Consider the following 16,204-nt stretch of genomic DNA (forward strand, 5'->3'; position numbering starts at 1 on the left):
ATTTATTTAAATAAAAAATTCAGAAGTGTGAAAATGAAGAACTTAACACACTCTAAAGAAACACTATTGAAGTCCTACAACACACGTCTCAAAGAAGATATCAAAAGCATGTTGGAAAACTTTGAAGGTTTGCTTATGTTTATTTTGTTTTTCCTCTGTAAGTTAACTCATTTGGAACAAAATTGATTTATACAAAATAGAAATAATCCGGCTTGCAAGAGGGGAAAGCACGTCGCAGTTGTCAAAAGTCGTCCAATGTGAACAAGATATGTACGAGATGGAAGTGAGAGCTGCAAATATTGTTCGTGCAGGTGAATCGCTCATAAAGCTGGTTTCCGACATCAAGCAATACTTGATTTTAAACGACTTTTATACTGTTAATGAGGCAATCACTCAAAGTAGCCAACTTTACCGAACTACACAACAAGACAGAGACAGCAAATTACTGAATTTACGTGATGATATTGCTGTGGACTTGTATGACTTAGAAGAGGAATATTACACAAGTGCTCATAAATAAGTCAAAAATTATTTTTTTTATTTCAATTTTGATTTAGGTTTAAAACGATCCAATACATTTTCCTTTTTTCGAGGAACCATTGGTTTACTATGTGCTTTCTTCGACTTTTGTTCTGCCCGAATCTGTTGCTTTAAAGGCTCAATATTTTTCTTAAATTCTCTGACGGTAGCTTCTCTGATTATTTGTTTACGTTTTGTTTTTGCAGAGTTTTTGCTCTTTTTCTTTTGTCTAGGAGCAAAGTCAATCTTGGGAGGTTTGACAAACAAAATTTTCTTTTTGGCCTCGAGCTTTTCCTTAAACGTCATAGTATTTACTTCCAAAATTTTGTCTGGTCTTAGACTTATCATTTCCATGGGAATTTTATCCAAGAGTCTTCGAACTTCCGTTTCTCTTCGTTGTGATTTGGATTGGTAAGGATTGGATTCAAGCGCATCAAAATTAGCTTCTGCACTGCCTGGAACTAGAATAGAAGCAAACTCGTTATTAGTGGAAATTCCTAATACATCTTCATAGGGGCAGAATTGTAGTGATTTGATGCTTCCAACTAATGGATAACGCAAATATGGTTGCTGATTTAAGTCTTTCCGGTATATTTCACAAACATTTCCCAATGCCAGTGCCACCATACCTTTTTGTGAAACACTTATTTCTTTCACAGTTGATCGAAGCTTATGAACTGCCACTGATTCCCCTAAATTACGAGAGTCCCAAACTTTAACAGTTTGGTTAATATCACTCGTTAGAAAGGTATTGTTGTTTGGGGAAACGCAGAGTGCCGATATAGGAGTATTATGGCAAGAAAGTTGCGCTAGAGGCTCTCTAATGGAAGGACACCATAATGACACAACACCTTTGGTATCTCCAGTAAAAATAACTCCTGTTGACTTGTCTTGACACATGTTGGATATGGTACCTAGCTTACTGTTATATTGAGACACAATTTCCCCAATGGACACATCCAACCATGACAAGAATCCTTCATCATTTCCAGCTGCCAGGAGAAAATGGTAGGGAAGAAACTCGAGATAGCTTACTGCATTCATGCGTTTTATGCAGTGTAATTGCATTCCTTTGTTATCATATATATGCACGTAACTTTTTTGTGCAACGGCAAACATATTTTCGTTATGTAGCCACGATACATTTGAAATTTCTTCCATAACATTCATTTCACAACTCAAATGCTTTGTAATCCAATCCACAGATGCTACGTGACCTTTTCTACCACCAAGCAACAAATGTTTACCGTTTTCGTTGTACTTTATTCGATAAGGCCCAAACTGATCAAGAGCAAGAGAAAAATGCTTTGAAGCTGACATGATGTCCACATTGTTGCAAATTTCACTTTGAGCTAGACTTTCTGTCGGAATTTCAGTATCAATATAACCCTCTTCTTCATTCAAAAGTACTTCTGTTCGTGCTGAATGCTTATTAGCCAATTCAATTTGCTTATCTCTCTCTTGCCATAATTTGTGATGGTATTTGGTCTTCAAACCCTCTCTCTTAACCATAGGCCCCTTGTCAAATTTTTCCAACGCATTTTTCTTGATTTTTGCATTTTTTAGATGATTACTTGGTTTCTTGTAAAACTTGTTTTTGATATTTAATTTATTTTCGAATGGTTTTTCTTGCTTTTTTGTCGAAGGTTTTACGGTTTCTTCTGAACTGTTGGATGCCTTTTTGAAATATCTCTCTGTTTTGGCCATCGTATCTATAATAAATCGAATTAATAAAAATATTTATATTAATATAATACCACCGGTAGGTAACATTACCACGTGCATGTTTTTTTAAATACATTATCAACATTACCTGATTTAAAATATCCTTCTTCAAATATAATAAATAAATCAAAGTGAAAGATGTTGGATAAGGATAAATTTTAGGTCGATTTTAAAATAAATATATTATTAAAAAAATATTAAAACGAAGTTAGCGTGTTGTTTATTTATTTTTCTGTGAAGAATGATAAATACTGCTAATTCATTCATTCTGTCATTGGCGTTGTTCACTTAATAAATTAATATTCAAGCAAAATAAATTGAAAAATGTAAAAAAAATTAGAGCAAAAAATTTTTTTTTCAAATTTTTAAAATATAGAATTATCCAGGAGCTTTTTTTTCATTTTCGCAAATTCTTCATCGGAGCTCAACATAAATTTATTCAACACCTAAATCACCATTAATGAATGGTGCCAAAAATGACATTAAACAAATTTAAAAGACAAGATTCAAAACAAAAATAAATCCTTGAGACAAACATTCTTTTATCATGTCTCAGTCCCAAAGAGTTTTGTCGCTTTATAAGCAACTTTTGCGCGAATCGTCCAAGTTCTCGGCTTACAATTACAGGTAAATCACTGTTTGTAAAACACAAAGTAAGCAACCTTTTAATATTTTTTTCTATAGATTATATGCATATCGGAAAATTAGAGACACATTTAAGAGAAATAAATCGTTAACCGATCAATCTGTTATAGCAAAAGAACTTGAAAATGGACAAAAAAATTTCGCAATAATAAAAAGACAAGTAAGATTTTTATAAATATTTTTGAAACAATTTTTAAATAAAACAATTTTTCCAGGTAGTTATTGGAAACCTGTACTCGGCAGACAAACTAATAATAGAAAAAACTGTATAATATTAAAATAAATGAGTAATCACTTTTAGCTTTTATTAAATTACCTAATAAAAGAAAATAGTGTAGAGTCAATGTATTCATATTTTATTTTTGTCGTTAGGGCCTCAGCTTTCAAAAAAACCTAATTTTAAAATTTTTCATCCACCTTTACAAGAGCTATGGTTAAAAATGTCGGATTTTCATTCAAATTTTAAGAGAAATTTCTCTTGTTCACCTTCCATTTGACGGACCGTATTGTATGCTGCATGCATACAACATGCTCACAAATTTCAAAAGTCCAAAATTCAGTGTTTTTAAGAAAAAATATTTTTTTTTTCACACTAAAAAAAATAATTATTAATTGAATAAAATAATTTTCAAAATTGATCAAAAAAAAAAAAAAAATAATAAAATAATTTTAAAAATATTATTAGTGATATCGAATACCGATTTTCAAATTAAGACATTTTTTAAATTTAAGTAATTTTTTACCATTATGTAGCTTAAAAAATCTGAAAAATATCTATTTTCGTTTACATAACATTAAACTAAAGTTTTATTTTTTTTTCAATGAAATGTTTTCATTATTGAAAGAAAAAAAATTCAACTTCTTTTTGAAATCTCAAAACTTTTGTTCGAAAAATCTTAAAAAATTCAATGTGTCGCAATGCTTTTAAGAGCTACTTAATCCAAAACATTTGACTTTTATTGTATCGGTCTTTAATAGCTACTAAAAAAGTAAAAATATTTAAATTTTTTTCTTTAAAAAAATTATTTTCTTCAAAATAATTTTATTTTACATGTCGACATGTAAATTTTAGGCTGCATGCATGTCGACATATATGCTGCATGCATGCATGCCGACATGTATATAGGGAGAACACTAAATAATTTTAATTCAAAACAAAAAAAAAAAATTAGTATCAAAATTTTGAGACAGTTTTTAATATGCAAATCTCAAATTAAATAATTGAGAACAACAATAATGTTGATCAACCCTCAAAAATTTTGTTATTTTGTATTTAAAAACTTTTGACCGCTTTTCGAAGAAAAAAAAAATAGTTTAATAAAAGAGAAAGAAAATGAAGGGTTTACTAGATCCCTTTTAGGGTGTAGTATGGCTTGCACCGTGTCTCTAAAGGTCTCTAAAGAGTCCTATTCTTCTTCATAGAATGAGTCTTAGCTTTTTACCTGTCATCCCAAGCAGGCGCCCTCAAAATTCACTCAGCTCTCCCAGAAGGTACCAAAGGGTTTCTAAAAGATCTTAGTAAATTTTGAGCATGATCGGAGTCAAAAAAGTTTTTCGAGGCTCGACCTTACACTCATCAGTCCGATACGCTAACCACTGTTCTAAGCTGACTTTCCCCGAAAAAGTATGCAATATGGCCCTTGAAATATGCAAATGCATATTTTGTCGTCCTAATAAGAAACCAAATATAGGGAAATCCGTTTCATGCAATTTTGAGTCTTTTGAGACCAACTTCATTTTGAATATTTTGCATATTTTGACTTTTAGCGCATATTTTGCGTAATTTGAGCATATTACTGAATATTTTATGCAAAAATTTTATTTTTTGAAAACTTTTAAGCCGAAAAAAAAAATTCCAAAAATTTAATTTTAGATATAATTTTCGACCGCTTTTCGACAAAGATGAGTAAAACTTAAATAATCAAATTTATATGGGTTCAAAAATACTGTTTAATTAAGTTTTTGTAAAATTTATTTAACTGTTTGTATCGACTTTTTTCCTTAATTTAAATATATGTCAAAAAATCTTTTAAAAATTTATACATTTTGAATATTTTAATTTCAAATTTTTTCCAGAATCTGCCATTTAAAAAAATTAATATAGGTACCTAAAAAAACTTTTCGTATCATTAGTTTCTGCCAAGATTAAGTGTTTTGTAGAATTTATCCACATGAGTTCAATTTTTGATGCTCAAATTTTGGTTTTTTAAACAAATTATTAAAACAAAAAAAAACTTTTTTTTCAACTAAAATAGCATTTTTTTAATTGTATAAAATTACATATTTTGCCTAAATTTTGCCTAAGAGTAGTGCATATTTTTTGCATATTTTCTAATTTTAAAAAAAATTTTTATGCGCATAAAACGCTGTTTTAAACGCATTTTTTTGTCAAGCTTAGTCGATCAGAAAGGCTCCAAGTACGAAAAAAAGCCAATTAATATGATTGACACAGTGGATAAGATACTTCAAAATGCACCATAAGAACAAACAGTTACAAGAGTTAATGTAATTGAATTAGATTCTCTATAAGAAACAATAATTGTGATGTTTTAAGACTTGAAGCATGCTTTTGAAACTGTTGGCCGATGCAGAACTATAATGATGCAGAACTACGGAATCTCAAAAAAATTTGAGCGTGATGATAGATGATGTACGCCTAGAAAGAGTACCAATAAAGTATCCACCGAAAGATGAGTTTCAAAGAGAACACGAATTAAAAAAAATCCCCGTTCTGCAACGAATGAGAAGGAGCATTGACAAAGGCACAAAGTTTAGGTTGTACAAAAATTTGGTAGTCCCACACAATGATTAATGTGCTACAATGTTGGTGATGTCAAACAAGAGCGACTACAAAAACTGCAAGTGATGTGTAATGCAAATGTGGGCGAAAACCAAAGAATTTATTAAGATGTTTTGGTTTGCAAAATAGAGAATCAAATGTTTACGGACTATCCGTCAACAACCTAAAATATGTCAGAGATGTTCAACCATGCTTGCTGGGAAGTGGAAACTAAAATACTAAAATTAATACATTGATCGTGTTTTTTACCGCATTTCAATTTTTTTGAAAAAAATGCGGTATTGTGCTCGTGATGTCGTCCGTCCGTCCGTCCGTCCGTCTGTGTGGTGTGCCACTTTAACTTTGTTTGAATTAGCAGGTTTGGCGAATTCTTTTCAAATGACAGATTTGACAGCATATTTTAAAAAAATTATCCGTTGGAAATTTAAATGAGTGTTCATCCGTTGGAAAATGTTGTCGATGAAAATTAGTGGAAAACTTCGGGAAAACTCGGAAAATTCATGTAAAAAACGGAAAATCTTGAAAAATTTCAAAATTTTAAAATGTTCAGGGGAGTCTCGTGAGTAACATGAAAAGTGAAAATTGATGAAAATTTCGGGAAAACTCGAAAAATTCATGGAAAATCGGAAAATCTTGAAAAATTTCAAAATTTTAAAATGTTCAGGGGAGTCTCGTGAGTAACATGAAAATTGAAAATTGATGAAAATCTTCGGGAAAACTTGAAAAATTTATGAAAAATCATGGAATTGAACACATTGAAATGCGGTCAAGTCATTCGTTTTATACACGAATGCAATTCATTCTCGTTTTGATTTTATTGTTTTTTACATTTTTTCTTAAAACGAAAAACTTCACAATAACAATCTTCACGAAACTCTTCGGATTGTTCAAAGTACTTTTTATTCACACCATAAAATCTTTGTAATAGTCGCATCTATTTATTTACATGACGTACTATTCCACAAAGACATCGAAAATAAGCGCATTGTAACTTTCTTCTGATTCCACACGTAGTTTCTTGATCTTTGAAGTTCAGTCATCTTAATTTTCGCATCACAATAGTTTCGATGGCGTAAGTCGACGCCATGTCGTTCTAAGAATAAAACATAACGTTTTAATTATCTTCCATAAAATCATATGAATAACAATAAATATTATGTTAGGAGTTAACTGCAATGAAGAAAGTTCAAAAATTAACAGAAAAAAAACAAGAAAATTATCAAAAATGAAAATTCATTAAGTTTTATAAAACTCAAATAATACCTATTCATTCATTTTTATATTAGTACACTTGAGTTGCATTTCTTCAATAGCACCAAAAGAACAGTTTTTTTGTTTAAAGAAAAAAAAATGAAGTCTTCTGTGTTGGTATTGGAGTTATTCTGCACCAATGTGTGTTAATGCGTGCTGGCATATGGTATTTTCTATATGTTAATTTAAACAAACATGTATATGTATTTGTATGTGTGTAACTATCTCAGGGAACTAAATTTAAAATTTATAAAAAGGAGCTCTAAAAATCAAAATTATTTATATTTTTTTTAAAGATGTATGTTTTACGTTGTATGATGTTGATATAGGTAATGTTATAGGTAGTAGATGTGTTGGAGAAACGAATAAGATGAAAAATAAAGAAGAAAAGATAAAATAACAACATATAACTATTTTTGTTACTTTTGGAAAATTCGGTGAAAATATTAAAAAATATATCGTTTACAAATCATTAATAGATACATAAATTATTTATGACTCTGAAAAATAAAAAAAAACTAATGAAATTTGTTGAATGCCCCCTGCGATACATTAGGACTGAAAAAGAAAAACTTGTAAAAAAATAGAACACGCCAAAAAAAATTATTACTATTAATAAATTATTTATGTAGGTATTACTGTTATAAATTATGCTATAACCTTATAGAATTAATTTTGTAAGCTTATAAAATTAAAATAAAACTTTGTTTGAGATTTAATTAGGTATATTTAATATATATTTTAGAAGAAGAAAAGCAATTTAAGGAACATATTCTTCATTATTTTTCAGTTTTGAAATTTTTTTTTGATTTGATTTGAATTAATTTTGAATTAAATCAATTTTCAAATCAAATCAAATCAAAAAAAAATCAGTTTTGAAAAATTTTTGATTGATTTGCAAATCAAATCAAAATTCAAATCATGATTTGAATTGTCTCTTAAAAAAATCAAATCATTTTTTTGATTTTTTGATTCTTGATTTCGATTTAAATCATACAAGCCTGTGTTTCCCAATTGTTCCCAATAGTTCCTAATTGTTCCCAAAAGTTCCCAATTATTCCCAATTGTTCCCAACAGTTCCCAAATTTTACAATAGCTCTCAATTATGCTCAATAGGTGTGTGGGCGTCTCTTAAGCTGTGAGGTGTACAAAAATGTGAAATGAGGAGTATGAAAATGTGAAATGAGGAGTACGAAAATCTGGAATAAGGAGTACGAAAAGCAAAGATACATATGCAACAACGAAATGCGGTTTAGTATGTCGTTCTTTAGACGGCTACTTTCTCTATTTTTATTACATAGATATATTTTTTTTCGTACATTTTCGAAGAAAAGAAAGGCGCTATTGTGCTTGGTTGCATGTCCGTCCATCCGTCCGTCCGTAGCGTTGAATAAAATTTAAATTGAATGAAAAACTAAAAGCAGCTCCAGTTCGTCGGCTTGACAACTGATCACTACTTAGTTTTTCTATTTTAGTGATATATTTAGTTCTGATGTTTTTTTAAATTTCACGCTCTAAATAGACAAAGAAAAGTATTTCGTTAATTGATCTTAAATATTTTTTTTAAAATCATTCAATGCTTTTCTGCTTAATTCAAATTCAGATGGAAATGTACATCATTTTCCTCCAAGCAGTTTTGAAAGCACTGCCACTATGACACCATTTTCCTGCAAGCAGTTTTGAAAGCAAATGCTTACTATCGCCTTCTCACTCTTTCATCTTCCTTTTCACTTGATCGACCCGCTCGCTGCTGATTGGCCAATGCGAATTTCAATTCAGAATTGCATTAGTGTGAGTTTGGACAAAACAACTACATTGAAACTTATTTTATTTACTCTAACACATTGAAAACCGTATAGTCAGAAAAATAAAAAGTGTTTTTTGTTGTGCTTGAAATATTTAAAATTAATATCCATTGATTTTTCGCAAAAGAAATCAATTCAAAGGTGAGAAATAGCTAAGTGTACATGCCGTGCAAAACTTATAGTGATTGGAAAGGCATTTAGTGTTTAATGAAGTGTAAATATTTGAATAAAAACATTTCATTGAAAGTTTAGACTTATATAGGTTACACACATATTTGATTTTCAAATTGCACCGATATATCAATTATGCTTTTCTCACATGAAATACAGCAGTTAAGATCAAAGGATAGAGAAGCAAAGAACTCCTAAGTTTCAAAATAAAAGCCAAAACTTGGCCAATTTTTAAGAAATTCTTCTTAATGTGTGTGTCTGTGTGTCAACCATATTGAAATTATGGTAGTGTTAGTGAATTTTGAGCCTCTGTTAGCCGATTCGAAAACTATGTATTTGAATTTGAAATTACCGTTTTGCTTAGGGAATCGAATTTCAGCTCCGTTTAGAGTTTGTATTTTTCTGAATTGAATAATTCAAATTTTTCTTTGAAATTTATAAACTCTTCTGAATTTAACGATTTGAGTATTCGAAAAATATACAGCAATAAATTTGTAAACAACCTTTCTTTTTTTGAAAATTAAAATTATTTCTATGATTGGAATTTATAATTTAATATATGTGTAAAACTCATCAAGCTATTTGTCCCACCATACCTCTTGAGTACACAAAAGCGAACAGTTTTACAGCCACGATCTCCATTTATGATTGTATGTTGAACCAATAAAATATAATGAAATTGTAGTCGTTCCCCATTATAAATACTAGTAATACTTAGTTAAGGTAAAGAAAATGTTAATATTATTCATGTTCGTCAATTTCAAATGAAACAGATATGTACCTACATGCAGTAAAACCGGTTATAAAGGGGACGAGATTTCAAAATGAAAAACAAAAAAAAAGAAAGAAACGTAACGACAAAGACAGACATAGTCTTCATTTTGTATTTTTTCAGTTCTCTTTGTACCCTTACAGTGTTTGTATCTTAGTCGACCAAAAATATTCATTAAGTTTGTAGCCGCAGAAAATCAAAACAAATGCAAAAGCTTAGAAAATATACAAAAAAAAAATAATAATAGAACGTCGAGTGAAATAAATATAATTTTGTTTATACTTTATTATTAGCGTTTCGTTGAAGCTTTATCCTTTTATTTTGAGTTATATTTTCATTTCATTACAAACACATGCACAAATTCCTTATGCATTTCATATTGGATTGTGAATATGGATCAACCACGAAGCTATAGATTCTATACGAAGAGGTAGTGCTGTTACTTTTGTTACCTTTTAGTGTTATTATTTATTTTTATTTATAAGTTTCGTATTTATGTGCAAAATATATGATTAAACGGTTAATAAAAAAGTGCATAGAGCCGCTAAAGAGGTTAGAACTTGGCTAAGAGTTTTTGCAAAACCGGTTTTAGTCTCAGAATCGCATTCATTCATTTATTCATTCATTCATTCATTCATCGGTGAGTGTATATGTGTTTGTTGAGTTAATATTGGTATTTTTAAAAGAAAAAAATATGCTTAATGTAAATTTAATGTGTGGATCAATATAAGCACTACTAGCACTAGGTATTTAAAAGTCTGTATGAATGTTGTCCAGATGTAAATATACTAATAATAGTTCAAAATCTGTGAAAACTTATTTCAATGCTTTCAATAAACTACCCTCAAATACATTCCATCAAGGGTAGGGTAGAGACCATTATAATTCCCTTTTTTGTGTGCAGTAGTAAAGACCCCTGCACTAAATGTATGTAACCACGACGATACAAGGAGCAAAAAAGAGGGAAGAAAACAACAATATGCAGACAAATAAAATGTCGGCAGCACACTTTTCAATGTGCACGTCTCCCTCACTACGTTCGTTTGTGAACCGTTTTCTGTTTTTTTTTTTTTTGATACGATTCAAAATGAAAGCAAAAATGAAAAAGTAGTGTGTGTGTGTGTGTTAAACTAAAGAAAGGACATAAATATATTTAGACTATTTTTTTAAATTTTCCTAGGTCCGAGCATTACAACAATCTAGAGAAGCAGGAAGCTGAATTAAATAAAAGTGTCAGTGGTAGTAAAACAATTAATAATAGTGAGAGTAAATCAGAGACGGGAAAACCTCTTAAGGAAAATACTAATATACAAAAAGTAACTGAGAGTGGATCGGCTACAGGAGCAGATACTACATTTAGTCCTAGCAAAGTTTTGACACCACAAAATAGTATTCTTACAAATTCGAAGGAAAAAAGACCGTTAAAGTGTTTAGAGACCTTAGCCGAAAAGGCAGGAATTTCATTAGACGATAAGCCACAAAGTCCCGCAACGCTGGATAAGCCACAGAGTCCCGCACAAGGAGGGGCAACTCAACAGCAGGTGCCCTTCCAAATTTCACATGAGCAATTGCAGCAAATGCAACTGCAGTTTCAACAGCCTTTCAATACTATACAGGTGAAACAAGAGTATCCAAATCAACAAACAAATGCAACACATCTCACGGAACAACAAATGCAGGTACGTGTTTTTGACTAGATTAAAAAAATGAATGTGACGAGTTTAAAAAACTATCTAAAATTCAATTTAGGTTCTGGAGAGTCAAACGCAAGGGCAGCATCAAGTTCCAACAAGTATGGCTCTCAATCAATCAGGAACCACGACCATAAATACGTTGTCACCGTTGCAGGCAATGTCAGGACAAGTACCGGCCGAATGGCAGAATCGAGTTCAGGTGTTGCCACAAACTATTCAAAATGCTCCATACTTACAGCAGTTGTATACGGGTCAACAACCTATAGTCATGACAGGAAATGTGATTCCCGGCTTAGCTGGACAACAACAAATTCAGCTCATAGCATGTAAGGCAATTTTAACAAAAACCGTAAAAACTTTACTTGCTCACTTGTGTAATTTTAGCTGGAAAACCCTTCCAAGGCTCACCGATGGGAGCACAACAAATGTTAACTAATTCCCAAGGAAAACAAGTAATAAGTGGTGCAGGAGCTTTTAGCGGTACTTACGCGTTGCCGACGATACCTTCCAGTCAGTCGCAAACTCTAGTACTCAACATGATAAGTGCACAAAATCAGCAGGGTCAAAATGTAATGTCATCTGTTAATGCTGCTCAAAATACAAACAAACCGCTCAATGCTTCGGAGCAAATGCAAAAACAGTTGGCAGCATCACAAAAAATGATGAAAAGTGGACAGCAAAGTAATGTGAATCAAAATGCTGCTCAAGGTCAGCAATGTGTTCAGGTGCCAAGTACAATGCAACCAACTCAATTACTCAGTCCACTTCAACAAGCAGGCCAAACTATGCAGTTTGCAACTCCTTGGACTTGTCAAATGCCATTCTGGACGGCAAACGGCCTTCAGTCTCAAATATTACCTTCAAACTCAATTTTCATTCAACGAACAAATCCGGACGGCACTCCTGTGTTCATACAACAAACACCAAATCCCCAACAAGCCGTCCAACAAACTCAAGCACAAAATCGTAAGCATTATTTTTCTTGTGTCAATATTTCAATTATACTCATTTACGACGTGACATTATTTTAGAAACAATAACGCAGTTACAATGTGGAATCGCCCAACAAAAGCCTGTAAGAGCAGTCAATGACAATAATACACCGAAACAAATAGCCCGTGCACCTACATTACTTCCACAAGGTACCACCCCACCTATTCGACCTGCAAGCTCAGTGTCTACTCAGACCGCCCAAGGCACGAATGCGGGGATATTGACTCCAAAAACAGGAAAAGTCCGAACTAATAAACATACAATACGACCTCCAGGTCCATTGATAAAGCAAGATTTGGGACAAGGAAAAGTTAACAATAACTCACCATTGCAACAAGTTATAACATCAACTGGCAATAAGTACGTACAACTTTTTCAAAAATTTCCTTTCCATTTCTTAATGATCAAAAATGTTTCACTTCATAATGAAAAAAATAGGGGAATTAAGTATAAGTGTCGAAAAGTTTTAGAATGCCTCCTTTCCTTATTAGGTATTTTAAGAATAACCAACAGGGATGTCCAGCATTTTAAAATCAAGAAATTTCGAAAAAAAAATTGTTGGTAAATTAGACCGCTCCAAATAAAAATTAAAAATAAAGTCTAAAAATTTTGAAAATAAAGTAGGGGGGCGTTGCAAAATAAAAAAAAAAGTTTTGAGATACTTTTTTTCTACAAAGTGGCAAACTTTTAAAAATTTTCGAGCGTTAAATAATACTACATCAACTAAACGCAAATGGTTCAAAATCTATAAAATCGAACACTACAAAAATGCTGAAAATTATAGAAAGAACCGCATCTCTCAGAATTATTATTATTTATACTTTCTAAAATTGTTTGTCTATATGCAATCTATTAAGAATATTTTTATACTATTTACAGGATGGTAGTAATGAGTGCAGGAATTGGAATAAGTAATTCTGGCCAGATTCAGCAAACAACTGAGAAACAACAACAATTTTTGCAATATCAACAAATGGTAAAAAACCAACAAGCTCAGATACAGCAAAAAGTAAGTTTGGATTTTTTTTTTGAAAACAATACATCCTCATTATTAATTTATTTCAGGAATTGCAACAACAATTTGTTTTACAAATGCAAAATCAGTCACCCTCTCAACAACAACAGCAGCAACAGCAACAACAACAACAACAACAACAACAAGTAAATCAAAACAATATGACACAATTTCCTCTCCAGATGCAAGGTCAGTCACCTTCATTGCAACAAGTCAATCAGAACAACATGGGTCAGTTTCAAATAACTGCTACCTCACAAGCTCAATCAGTTGTGCAAAATGCTTTGTTACAAGGCCAACCACAAGGATTAGTGTTGCAAGGGCAACAAATGGTACTGCACAATCAAAATGGACAGCCTACTTTGACGATGGCCCCAAGTAATTTGTTGACACACCAAACATCGAATTCTGTTATTCCACAACAGCAGCTGAATATTCAACCAAAGCCAGTCAATCAAAATTCCATTGGAACAGGTCAGTTTGAAAAGGTTACTATGCCTATTGTATCATCATCAGTCTCCAATGTTATAACGTCTGTTGCTCAGGTATGTCTTACTTATATCCATTCATTCTCGCAATTAATCGCAATATATGTCTTGTCTTTCCTCGTTTAGAATACACAAAATAGTAATATACTCGGACATATGAGTTCTCATCAAACTCACATACAGCCTCCTCAAAATCCTTTGTTAGCTATGACCAATCTATCAACATCGCCATTATCAGTAGTCAGCTCTGCTAACACACCACAGAAAGATACTTTCGAGCAACGCAGTTCAGTTCCTGTGGGTCTTATGCAGCAAAGTCCTTCTGTACAAAATAATGGAAATGAATCGAATAACTCCATACAGCCATCGAATAATATGTCACCTTTGAAAGTAAACGTCCCTAAGTTATCTTCAGAAGGTACGAAAAGTTTATTGTGCGACTTACTTTCCATTTCTTAACTAAAATAATTTGTTTTTAGGCAAAAATGAATCACTCAGTGCAATTATTGGATCATCTGAACCATCTTCTGAGGTAGAAAAATCTGATAGTCGTTCATCAGTCTCGACTCCAATTCCGACAACTCCCGTTTCTCATCAACCTTTAAGTGGTTCTTTGACTAAAACAACGCCACCCACTTCAACAAGTTTGAGCTCGCCTCTGAATGGGATTATTTCTGCTGGCGTTAACATATCATCAAATAAAAATGAAAAGGGACTACCAAAGGCAATGGTGAAACCGAATGTTTTGACACATGTTATTGAAGGATTTGTCATTCAAGAGTCACAAGAACCTTTCCCTGTGAACAGACAACGATATTCAGAACGGGATGAAGATGATGAACCTCCAAGTAAGCTTTAATTTAATTCAAACTAAATTCACATGTCAAACAAATATCTTTATTATTTTAAAATTTTAGAAAAAAAATCATTAACCGTTGCAGAGCCTGAGCCAAGTGCGACTGTGGAAAAAGTTGCCTGTGCGCATTGTGGTAAATTAGAATTAAAAACAAAGTTGAAGAAAAAGAAATACTGTTCATTTAATTGCTCAAAATCAATAAAATCTGAAGGGGATTCTCCCACTGGTGTGGAAGAAACTAAAAGCTCGTCATTCAATACAGCATCGTGTGACACGCTAGAGAACGGAAGTATTGTGGACGACACACCATCAAAGACTGAACATCTTAACAATCCAATTGCCAAGTGGAGCGCAAAAGAAGTATGTAAATTTATAGCAGATGTACTCGGAACTGAGGAATACAGTGAAGACTTCACAACGCAGGAGATAGATGGATCGGCGTTGATTCTTCTTAAAGAAAAACATTTGGTCAACGCTATGGGCATGAAACTAGGACCAGCGCTTAAAATTGTAGCTAAGGTTCAATCACTGATATCCTTAGATGCTGAAACAAATGCCCAACAAAGTCCAAGTACAACAACTGCTAATCAATAAGTAGTAAAACTCACAAAAAATCGTCTGGAACGATAATATGTATAAATGTGTTATTTACATATAAATACAAAGTAAAACATCAATAAAATTTCATTGAAGACATTCCTTAAAACTTCAAATAGATACTACATATTATGTGGTCATCTGATTACCCAACAAAAATTTTTAAATTTACCTTAAAAAGACAAAATTACTAAAGAGAGCAAACATTTTAAACTTTCGATATTAATTAAGTAATAATTATGTATGTTTAGATAAAAATTAAGTAGGTACTATCAATAAGCCACTTTAGAATATATAGAGCAATTGATAAATAATATGTTCATTGTGCGCAGCTACTTAAAATATATGTGTATATAATTTTTATAAATATAATTTAATTTTCAATAAATATATTTAGTATTAAAATACAAGAAAATACTTTTTCAAATACTCATAAATTGAAGTTTTATTAAATCAGTATTTTTTTCTGATCCCTTCGATTTTGTCGAAAACTCATTTAGGAGATTACATCAAAACAACAAAAAATTAACAGAACATATTAAGATCGTGAAATATCATCGAAATCCTGATGTGATAAAAAGTGACATAATTAAAATTTAGCCGACTTGTTGTGAAGATTCATATTATTATTTCTGGTCATTCATTCAAAAGTTTACAAATCACTTTATTTCTGATATTTATTGCGGACATTGCTACGTAAAACCATAAATATAAATACCTTGTCCAATAAATACGTGTATATGTTTTCATAGCAACCTAATGTTTCGTGCGAACGATTGTTTTACCTTTAGTGTACTATTGTTGCTTCGTGAAAGAAGACGTGAGTAAATAAGGGCGGTGTAATAAGATGCTTGGACAATTTTATTTCTTTTA

The 16,204-nt window shown here is 31.6% G+C and overlaps 2 protein-coding genes across 2 annotated transcripts; one reads left to right on the plus strand and one right to left on the minus strand.

Moving 5' to 3' along the window:
• Positions 1-177: 177 nt before the first annotated feature.
• On the minus strand, positions 178-2,616 carry LOC134828269 (WD repeat-containing protein 46). Its single transcript, XM_063841261.1, has 2 exons — positions 2,333-2,616; positions 178-2,231 (listed from the first exon to the last, which is right to left on the minus strand). Exon 2 carries the CDS (start codon positions 2,224-2,226, stop codon positions 538-540), a length of 1,689 nt encoding a protein of 562 aa, XP_063697331.1. The 5' UTR covers positions 2,227-2,231; positions 2,333-2,616; the 3' UTR covers positions 178-537.
• A 7,212-nt stretch (positions 2,617-9,828) lies between these two features.
• On the plus strand, positions 9,829-15,646 carry LOC134829348 (polyhomeotic-proximal chromatin protein-like). The gene is made up of 10 exons (XM_063842395.1): positions 9,829-10,118; positions 10,869-11,367; positions 11,438-11,708; positions 11,767-12,348; positions 12,414-12,735; positions 13,255-13,384; positions 13,441-13,935; positions 14,005-14,296; positions 14,358-14,726; positions 14,796-15,646. Exons 1-10 carry the CDS (start codon positions 10,081-10,083, stop codon positions 15,326-15,328), a joined length of 3,531 nt encoding a protein of 1,176 aa, XP_063698465.1. The 5' UTR covers positions 9,829-10,080; the 3' UTR covers positions 15,329-15,646.
• Positions 15,647-16,204: the final 558 nt, after the last annotated feature.

Source organism: Culicoides brevitarsis, chromosome 1 (assembly GCF_036172545.1).
Source record: "Culicoides brevitarsis isolate CSIRO-B50_1 chromosome 1, AGI_CSIRO_Cbre_v1, whole genome shotgun sequence".
Lineage (NCBI taxonomy): Eukaryota > Metazoa > Arthropoda > Insecta > Diptera > Ceratopogonidae > Culicoides > Culicoides brevitarsis.

Excerpts from the sequence above, each read along its gene's own strand:
- LOC134828269 (XM_063841261.1), bottom strand. The coding sequence starts at position 2,226 with ATGGCCAAAACAGAGAGATATTTCAAAAAGGCATCCAACAGTTCAGAA.
- LOC134829348 (XM_063842395.1), top strand. The coding sequence starts at position 10,081 with ATGGATCAACCACGAAGCTATAGATTCTATACGAAGAG. Across the intron at positions 11,368-11,437 it reads TCACGGAACAACAAATGCAG|GTTCTGGAGAGTCAAACGCA; the intron begins GTACGTGTTTTT and ends AATTCAATTTAG. Across the intron at positions 11,709-11,766 it reads ACAAATTCAGCTCATAGCAT|CTGGAAAACCCTTCCAAGGC; the intron begins GTAAGGCAATTT and ends GTGTAATTTTAG.